Source organism: Ziziphus jujuba, chromosome 9, assembly GCF_031755915.1.
Source record: "Ziziphus jujuba cultivar Dongzao chromosome 9, ASM3175591v1".
NCBI classification, from domain to species: Eukaryota; Viridiplantae; Streptophyta; class Magnoliopsida; order Rosales; family Rhamnaceae; genus Ziziphus; species Ziziphus jujuba.
The window spans coordinates 7,115,166-7,125,962 of NC_083387.1; the positions used below are offsets into that span (position 1 = coordinate 7,115,166).

Consider the following 10,797-nt stretch of genomic DNA (forward strand, 5'->3'; position numbering starts at 1 on the left):
TTTTTTTCAAAAATAACCACCTTATAAATCATTTGTTGAAGAATAGCAAATTTTTTTTTTTTTTTTAAAAGTAACCCACTTTTAAAGTATTCGGACTAAAATACCCTCTATTACTAATTTTTCTTTTTCTTTTTATTTTATTTTTTATCTCTTTTCGTCGACCAAAACACTTTTTCTGCTTTCCCTTTCCCTATTCTTTTTTGAAACACAGGAAGGTGCAGCGAACTGAGTAGAGGAAGAAGGATGTCGTTGAAGCTTCACACCGGTGAAAACCCTAGAAAATGGCGTTTCGCTTGGGAAGTCCAGTCTACATCCCAACCCTCCGATTGTTCCTCTTCGATTCGCACACTAACCCTTCGACTCAGTGTTAGAACCTCAAGGTCGGTGTAAGTCTCTCACAGTCCTCGGTTTTGGTCAGCTGGTGCCAAGAAACCCAAATCTCGCTTAGGGTTCCAATACCAAGCGTTTTGGTCGATTCCGAATCCCCTGTGAGTTTCAAAGCGTTGGATGATCACATTGAGGTCAAGCTCGTCCTGCTTCTTCCTGTTGATCATCCTATTATCTCAAGCTTCAATTCCATTTTGAATTTGCCTGACGACGTAGAAAATGCATCCTTCGATGCTTGGTCGAAGCTGATCTCTATGGATTCCGGTCAGATTGAAATTATTGCTCATTCTGTTTTGTTAAGCATTGTTGAGCCTAAGCCTTTAATTACTGGCACTATTGCTACTACTATTAGTCTTTTATGTTGCTGTTTTCGTTTATTTTTTATTTTCCTCATTGATAGTGTTAATAATATTTTGCAATACTGTTGTGGTTTATTTTTGTTGTCATTGCTAGTGTTATTATCAGTACTTTGTGATCCCATTTCAGGGATAAGTTTCGATTTCAGTGTTAGTGATATATTGTGACTGTTATTGTATTACTACTTTGTGAGTCAATATTAATTTATTATGTTAATAGGTTGATTCTCGTTAATTCACAGGAGGTATTGCACAGCCCGATTGCGGAGGTTATATAAATCTTTGAAGTTCACCCATGGCCGTGGGAAATACTCCAAAAGACCAGTGTTAGAACCGTACGAAAAATAATGATTTTATTTAATTTTTTTGAAAAAGATAGCTGCGTGCTTTTTTATTACAGTTTTAGATGTTTAAATTGGCGAGTTAATGTGTGATAGTGTTTTTGACACTTTACCATATTCTGTGTTTATCGATCTTTAGTGGTCTGTGGAAGAACAACCACCCGTCCTTTTTTTCCTTTTTTTCTTTTTTTTGTAATTTTCTTTTTTTTTTTTCTTTTTTTTTTTCACATACTATGTATAATAAAGTGTATTCTTTTATCTTAAGGTTTGCTGGTTGGTTGGTTCAGATATAAAGAGTCTTTCGTCTTGTGGAGGACTTGACTTTTACTGCAGAAGTTGCTCGTTAAATTGACCAGAAGTCCTCTCCGGTTCGATCTTTGTCACTCTTTTAAATAAATGCGTTATAAAAAATAACGCGGGTATCTGAAATATCTATATGTATATCTATATATTTGTTGAAGGTTTTATGTGTTTTTGAGAATGTGTTAGTTTAACTGGAGTGTTAGTTGTTTTTCTTGGTGTTCATGTTGAGATCTGGCTTATGACTGGTTAGACATAACTAATTGTATGGGAGTGGAGACAAATATTATATAAGATGAAGATGGAATTAACAAAAAATGTAGTGACATTTAAAATCAATAACCATTTTAAATAAAAATAAAATTGATATATGTTTGTTTTTATTTTCAAAATCATTTGGACATTTCATAAAATGATATGTAAACTAAAGATTGAAAATCAATTCCAGAAAGCATCTTTTCATTTAGGATTAAATTCAAAAAAAAAAAAAGATATGAAATAATTATCAAAACATATTAAACCATAACACTAAATTAAAACTTTTTAATTCGAAGCATAAGACAATGGATTCGTACATCTCTGCTTATAATGTCCAACACCACCGCATCGGCTACATCTACGTCCAATAACATCTTCACCTTCGGATGGTATGCGTTGCATCCTCGGTCTACCGGCTCGCCTACGTGTCCATCTTGGTGGAAGAACAATGCGACTTGCCACGTCATTCGGGACATGCCACTGTTTTTCATCTAACAAAGGATAAATGGACTCAGCATAAGCTGCACGATATGCATCCGCGGTGTAGTAATGAGAACACATGCCATAAGGAGCAATTTTTCGGTCTCTGCAAGCGGCAATACAATGATCACAAGGATATTGATCAAGATCGAAGACTTTGCATGAGCATGTTTTTGATTGGAGATTAGCTGTACCCCTCAAACTCCCACCTTCCACAAGAAATTCATGCATATTAATGGCTTTCACACGTAGTCCGATGGACTCCAAATTTCGTAGTGTGAGTTGCTCTTCCATATGGTCAGTCACAGGCATTGTCAATTTTGCACCTGCAGTACGTCGCTCATAAAACCACCTTTGCAGTAAATCCCGTATGTGCTCTATTAATGCTACTATTGGCATCTCTCTAGCATCTAGCAGAATGCCATTCAAGCTTTCTGCAATATTGGTGGTCATGATAGTGTACCTTCTACATGGACAAAGAAAACGTGCCCACCTTGTAGGGTCACATGATCGAATGTACTGGGCAGCCCTACTGTTTTTTGCCTCAATTTGCCCCATATAAAACTCAAAATCTTCAACCAAATATGCACTAGCTGCGAGCATGAAACATTGTATTATTGATTCATCTTTCGCATGTCCATTTGCTTTAATATTTCTGCTTATATGGTACGTGCACAACGCATGGTATGCATTGGGAAAAACTTTGCGTAATGCCCTTTCAATAGCGGGGTGTCTATCACTCACAAACACCAAATCTGGAAAATCTCTGATGGCATCCTTCAGGTTTTGGAAAAACCATGTATATGCTTGCTCGTTCTCTCCATCTCCAATGCCGAAAGCCAAAGGATATATTTGCTTATTGCCATCCATGCCCGATGCAATATACATGTACCCTTTGTATTTCCCTTTCAATGTAGTTGCATCAACAGCCAATACGGGTCTTATGTGGGATTTAAATCCCCTAATGCTTGCTCCAATCGCCATAAAGAAATATACAAAATTGTTATTATCGTCTGTTTTGATACGTGTAACAGTCCCAGGGTTCTTCGACACTAACTCAAAACAGTAGGCAGGTAACTTAGCAAAATTCTCCTCTGGAGATCCCCTAACACTGTTAAGTGCATACTCTTTACCTCTCCATGCTTTGTTGTAGCTTATATTCACCCCATATTTCTGCAAAAAATCATGTTGAATTTCTTTGGGTTTGTAAACACGTGCAATACCTTCATATTTAGATTTGATACATTGCCCGATAACCCGGCTACTGGCTTGCTTGTGTTCTCGATGCACGATATCTAACGAGCAACTGTGTACATTATCAAAAATTCTCACAATAAATATTTCTCCATTTTTAAATGTGGTTGCACGTAGTCGCCATTTACAAGTATTTTCCAAGCATACAACCTCATACCGTTGTGTAGTTGATCGTGTCACCTTGAACTCCTTATTTTCTCGCATGCAATAGATACTCAGTTTATTCTGTAGGTCACGTTTGTTGCGAAATAATTGTCCAACTACTATGCTCTCACAGCCAGTGAACTTTGACGAAAATATGGCCATAGAACCACTTCTGTTGCTCGATGATATGTGGTCACTTGTAGCACGATGAACCCTAACATCATCAACTCCTTCATTGTTCATTTCAGGATGCATATCATTATCATTATCCGGTAACTCATGATCAAAATCTACATCATTATGACCAACATCATCCCCTGCTGCATTGTAATTCTCATCATGATCAATATGATGCAACTGCTCATACTCCTCGTCGTTAGGAAACCGTTCAGCATAGTTACCTCCAACATCAACTCCTTCGTGAATGTTAAATGATGTCCAGGCCCCCCCACGAACATCAACTTTATCTCTAAACTGAGTTTCTTGAACCATAATTTCCTGAGATGTAGCCTGAATTGGTTCAGTACCGGAAGCTTGTGGTAGACGACCGCCAATTGGAGGACAAGAAAAAGAATGAAGATTACTCCCACTATCCGAAGCAAATGCTGTTTGATGAACATTTCTACATACATGTTCAACTTTTGAAATCACCTCAACATACAATGGAGGCCGCATCATTGTCATCCCTCCATTCCTCACTTCTTGAAGAAGGCATTTCACATCCCTATCACATCGTATTTCTGTAGGATCCAACTTTTCTGCACATCGTCCATATATCCATTTTAGCTTTAGCAAATATTCATTTCGATCTATCTCAATACAATTGAAAATCTCATCCTCTAACTCTGATTTTGTGCATCTCTTGCCGACGGAAACCATTACATTTTTACCATTTCGATATTCCCAATCACCACTATCATTTTGTACCAATGTTCCATTGTATAAAACCGCAATTACAATGTCATCATCTTCCATTTGACTACAAAATTAAATGAATAACGTTAAACTAAATCAATAAATATATAAAATTTTGAATAATATTAAACAAACATATTAACTGTATTAAAAAAGTTGATTCTGTTTTTTTTTTGGGGCCAAATATAGCTTTTTCCTACTGGCGGAAAACTGATGGAAAATTGGCCGAAAACTGGCGGAAAACTGGCGGAAAAATGGCGGAAATTTGCGAAAACTGACAAACTGGAGGAAATTGGCGGAAATTCATCTTTTTCGCCAAATTTCCTCCGTTTTTACTGTTTTTCGCGATTTTTCAGTTTTACACAAAATTTCTCCCATTTTCAAACCATATGCCACCTAAAGTATCTTTAAAATCACATAGAACATCTCATAAATCAATTTCTTGCATACCCATATCAAATAAAAAGCTTAAAAAACCCTAAACTAATAAAACTTACAAGAAAAAATAGAAAGAGAAAAAACAAAACATATTTCCTTACTTTCATCTAATAAGAAAAAAGATAAAATTTTTACCTGATTTTAGTTTGAGATATGAGAAAATACAAAAAAATGAGAGTGAGAGGCGATGAGATGCAAAGAGTTTAGAGAAACCTCACGAACAGTTTTGTATAAACCCCACCCCCACGAACGAACGGCTGTGTAGAAGAAAGGAAAGCTTTTGTGTAATTTTCAATTTTATCAAGGGTATTTTTGTCCCAAAGTGGCTAGTTTTAAAAAAAAAAAAAAATTTTGCTATTTTTCTAAAATGGAGTTGTAAGGTGGCTATTCATGGGAAAAACCCTTCAAACGGTCCTTACCTTACAATTATGGTTGGAATTTCCATATATATTCACCAACTGCATTCAATAAATTTACATATATTTTTCATCGAAATATCATAATATTTCTATTTTTTTAAAGATATGCATAATATTTCTATTTATGGAATAAAAAATGTTCTCGCAATACTTAGAAGGTTTTTTTTTTTTTTTTTTTTGGATTAAAAGTATTTTAAGACGGTTAATGATATAAACAATACGGCTGCCTTTGTTTAACCTGTGAAAAGAGACTTGTTGAAAATATCTCTTCGTTGGTTAATTTTAATTTTTTTGTCGATCTTCTTCGTCTAATTTGTTAAGCTGGCTTTCCGTGACATAAAAGGAGTGACGTTAATCCCATTTGGTTTGACACTAAGAACTGAATATAAGTTTTGTTTTTCCTTTTAAGAGAGAACAGGAAACGCGAAGAACCCATCACTATTCTCTACTCTTAACGTGTAGCATATCAAAATCAGCCGTCAGTCAAATTTTCTCCTCACATGTATATTTACTGTAAAAAGTTGGAAACACCCGAAAGGATTTTACTGCCTAATCCACCACATCTTTCCCAAATTCCAATTTTCAATCAGGTGGTAGTAAATTTGCCGACTCAAAAAATGAGAAACGTTCACAACAAGCCCTGTCATTATATGAAATTCTACATCACCAAACAACCGACATCTGCTCATAGCGTCAATCGCTGCCACCCACATCAACACCTTTTTGCTTCAGAAAATCCTTGGCCTCCACTATGTCCTACAAGACACATTTAAAAATAAATTCATAAATCACATTGAAATGAATCTTAATTAATAAGGAACCAAAACAAAAAAAAAAAAAGCTTGAAAGAAATTTCTTTTTCTTTTTTCCTTTTTTATTCCCTATAATGTTTTTTTTAGCAGCCTGTTTTCATTCCTTAATTATATTTGGATACTTGGCAAATTGAATCTTGAATAAACGCAAGAAAAACCATAAACGCGATATATAGCTGAAAAGATTCACGGCCCTCCTTTAAAGATCAAAGATGATCCAGCAATGTGAAAATTATAAGTTACATACCTGCTGTAACAGCAGTGCTTCTTGAGGACAAGTTGGAAATCGCATGAGACCAACTCCAACCATTAAAAGACCATAGCATCCTAGAGACACAATAAAATATATTGGTAGCTGGGAGAACATGAAAACAATACACGGTAATCATTATCTAAAAAACAAAAAAAATAAAAACAAGCAAACTAGTGGCAAAATAAACCAACCGGAAGATGATATAACTCACCAACCAAGTATGACTGCTTGGAATAACAGATGCCTGCAAGAGGCCTATCCAAAAGGCGGATATGGCCACCAGCAATGTAATTATTTTTATGATATGCTTCATTGTTTTATAATAAAGATCCTGACTTCTGCATAAGATAAAATAACTTCGTGAAAAGTGAGAAAAAAATAAATAAAAATAAAAAGAAGAAGGATAGAATAATAAAAATATAAAAGCCTCAAGGTGTATCACTATCTAATTCTAGTCTCCAAATCTATGTTGCTCGAACTCGGGTGCGGGTGTTGGGTACGGATATATATTTAAGAGTCAGATTTGTTAATTCTCAAAGTTTAGAATATAGCATCCGAATAATAAATATCCAAAATTTGGATACCGATGTGGGGATGCATTTGACAAAAATAAAGAAATTTTATATAAATTTTTTATCTTCATATGAATTATATCTATGGGCAAATATTAACTATATAATAATATATAGAAAACTTATAATATGAAAATTCAACATATTTGATTGAAGGTATATTAAATATGTAAAATTGTAGCAGAAAAAAATTATAAAATATATTATTTATTAAAAAATTAATAATTTATTTAACTGTCATTTTCCATATTTAAATTAATATTTATTTTTTTTTGGATAGAATTCTATTATATTTTGTTAAAATTTAAGAGTTCCCAATAATATTCAAAAGATGGGAATCTCATCTCTTCTTTGCTGATGATTAAATAATAATAATAATAATAAAATTAAAAACAACAAATTTTTATCTAATTTTGTAATTAATAGATTAGGTGTATGTTTTCTTCTCAAAGCTTTTAAAGTCACACTAGTAAGACAGATCCCACTGCCCGATGCTTCTCTTCCCTATGCTTTTCTTCAATCATTTTTCCTCTCTCATCTCTTTTCAATTTCATCATAGAACTAAACCAGCAAGAATCTCTGTTCTCTCTTTTTATGCCAACTCGGATACTTTTCTTTTTTTTTTTTTTCCTATCTCTTTCTTCTTTCTTCTTTCCCCTCTTTACAGATGCTTTTCTCTCTCTTTTCTCTCATTTTTCTGGATTCTTTATTTTCTCCATGGAAGCTCTGTAAATGTTGATTGTACGAAACAGCCATATCCATTTTTCTCATGGTGTATCCGAAATGGATTTCGGACCCGTATCCGTGTCAACACGGATGCTTCGATGATTTTGAAGAGTTCGAGCATCACAGCTCCAAATAAGGTAAAAATTCTATAATAGTGCTCATCCCAAAATTAGACACCTATATGTTGTACTTTCAAATCAACCGATGATCATGAACTTTGGGAATATCTTCAAAACAAATATAATATAATGCTTTTGGATTCACATGCATCTTTATCTTCACGTAAAAACAGAATGTAATCTTATGCTGTGATACTCGGATTCTTCAAAATCATCGAAGCAGCCGTGTCGACATGACACGACATGGATACCAATGCAGAATCCGTTATGGATACACCATGGAAAAAATGGATGCAGCTATTTCATACAATCAACATTTACAAAACTTTCATGGAAAAAATAAAAAATCCATCCATGGAGAGAAAAGAGAGAAAAGCATCTGTAAAGAGGGGAAAGAAGAAAGAAGAAAGAAATGGACAAAAAGATAAAAAACAAAAAATATCCAAATTGGCATAAAAAGAGAACAGAGATTCTTGCTGGCTCAGTTTCCATGGTGGAATTGAAAAGAGATGAGAGAACTGAAAAGAGATGAGGGAGGAGAAAGTATTGAAGAAAAGCATAGAGAAAAGAAGCATCAGGCAGTGGATCTGTCTTCTATACACTTACCAATGTGTATACGTAACATATTAATTACAAAATTAGATAAAAAATTATTATTTTTAATTTTATTATTATTACTATTATTATTATTATTATTATTTTAATCATCAGTGCGGAGAAGAAATAAAATTTCTATCGTTCGGATATTATTGGGAACTCCTAAATTTTAACAAAATATAATAGAATTCTATACCAAAAAAAAAAAACATAAATATAAAAATCAAAATTAAATAAAATATTAATTTTCTAATAGAAATATAGAAAATGACAGCTAAATAAATTATTAATTTTTTAATAAATAATATATTTTATATTTTTGTTTTCTGCTATAATTTTACATATTTAATATGCCTCCAATCAAATATGTTGAATTTTCATATTACGAGTTTTCTATATATTATTATGTAGTTAATACTTGTCCATAGATATGATTCATATGAAGATAAAAATTTATATAAATTTATTTTATTTTTGTCAAACGCATTCCCCAACCCGTATCCAAATTTTGGATACTTATCATCCGTATTTCCGTATTCTAAATTTTGAAAATTAACGAATCCGACACTTATATCTACCCATACCCAAAATTTTGGATACTTATCATCCGTATTCCCGTATTCTAAATTTTGAAAATTAACGAATCCGACACTTATATCTACCCATACCCAACACCCACACACGAGTCCAAGCAACATAGATCTTATGTATAAAAGCTGCCATCAAAAGGGAAGGATCATGAAATTATTTCATTGTTCCAGTGCACAATAATAGCATACTGGAATTCAAAGCCCATGCGCAATACCCCAGCATCATTTGGCAGTTTCAGTTTGAAATTGGAATCACCCCCTTCTTAAACCTAAGCTGCTTAAATATGAAAGCACAAATTACAAAGTAGATCAATAACTACAACATAAAGTTATGTCTCCCCTCCCCTATAGGAAATGGCACATAGCTTACTTTTACATGAGCAGTTTAATCCCCAACCCAAAGCAGGAGGGGTTAAGGAAAGAGGAGGCTACATCCTGTGAGCCCAGCAATTGTAACAAACAGAAATATATATATATATATATATATATATTATATAGGGCTCTAGATCCCCCATAGACAAGTAAAAATGATACACAACAATAAGAGTGCTCCACAAAAATGACACAAAACCCAGAATAAAATTTTTAAAATAACTAATGATGTGAGGATATAACCCTGAAATATCAAATTCAAGTCTAAAAGATAATCTATGAAAATCAATGGGTAACATCATATATATATATATATATAGATATATACATGTGTGTGTACGTGCATAAAAGTCCCAAAAGAATGCATCATGTCAGGTGAAAAGCTCATGTATTTTGACGTAATATCAAAATGCTGAATTGAAGGGTTTAGGCCTATTAACAACATCATGGTAAAAGATAATTAAGATGAATTTCATAGTCCAAATAAATACGTCCCAATAATTGCTTAAGAATCAATGAGGAATCAACTACATCCATCAGATGGGACGAGTCAAAATGAGATTAATTTCATTCATCCATTTCAACATAACAGTGAAGTGGAAATCAAAGCCCATGCGCAATGTCCAATCATCATTTGGAAATACAAATTGGGAAATCTCCTATATCTTAGTATTGAGCTACTTATCACTAGATTCTCCAAATATTAATCATTTAGCAAACACCACTAACCGAATAACAAAGATGCATCAAAGCGCATAGAAAATTTTAATTAAAAAAAAAAAAAAAGAATGAAGCTTAAAACTTCGGGGTTTTCCTTAACATGCGCAAAAATTAACTCATCAAACAATTTCAAACCAAAAAATAAATAAATGAATAGTTGGAGGAAAATGGGATTCCAACTACTGTTCGATTCAACGATGGAAGGAAACTAATATACTAATGCACTAAGAATAGGGAATATATAAGATATTCCAAGTAAAGGATTAAACTCTTAGATTTGTAAAAATTAAGCAATTTTGGTCAGAAATGCGCAGAGAAAAGAAAGAAAGAGAGTTTACCTTTGAGCTTCGGCCGGAGGCAGAGATCGTCGAAATAGCCGCCGGCGAGAGGTTGAAAGAAAAAGAAGATGAAGAAGACGATGAGATGGAGGCGGGAGACGGGAGGCGGCCGCTACTTTTATGTAAATTAGGTAAATTGCGTTTTGCCCCGGAAGCAGTCTTGAAAAGTTCAGGCTGCGAAACGTTTAAATAAACATATATATATATATATATTAAATTAATACAATTTACAAACAAATTGTGATTGAATTAATTAATTACAAAAATCCCAAATCAAAAAGCAAAAGTAGCAAACCAATCTTGCGTACACAAAACAAAAAAAATATTTTTTAATTCCAATTTTCCCTCGAAGTACAACAAGAATAACAAACAAATTAATTAAATTATTAAATTTGTTAAATAAGTT

At 33.4% G+C, this 10,797-nt stretch overlaps 1 protein-coding gene across 1 annotated transcript; it reads right to left on the reverse strand.

Annotated features, from left to right (window-relative positions):
• Positions 1–5,771: 5,771 nt before the first annotated feature.
• LOC107426580 (dolichol-phosphate mannose synthase subunit 3) lies at positions 5,772–10,565 on the reverse strand. Its single transcript, XM_016036802.4, has 4 exons — positions 10,392–10,565; positions 6,569–6,695; positions 6,352–6,459; positions 5,772–6,048 (listed from the first exon to the last, which is right to left on the reverse strand). The coding sequence occupies exons 2-4, from the start codon at positions 6,668–6,670 to the stop codon at positions 5,986–5,988; spliced, it is 273 nt and encodes a 90-aa protein (XP_015892288.3). The 5' UTR covers positions 6,671–6,695; positions 10,392–10,565; the 3' UTR covers positions 5,772–5,985.
• Positions 10,566–10,797: the final 232 nt, after the last annotated feature.

Bases quoted from the DNA above. Each gene is read 5' to 3' on its own strand.
- LOC107426580 (XM_016036802.4), bottom strand. From the start codon at position 6,670: ATGAAGCATATCATAAAAATAATTACATTGCTGGTGGCCATATCCGCC. The intron at 6,460-6,568 runs GTGAGTTATATC...ATGTTCTCCCAG, and splicing joins CAAGCAGTCATACTTGGTTG to CTACCAATATATTTTATTGT. The intron at 6,049-6,351 runs GTATGTAACTTA...TGTGTCTTGTAG, and splicing joins AAGCACTGCTGTTACAGCAG to GACATAGTGGAGGCCAAGGA.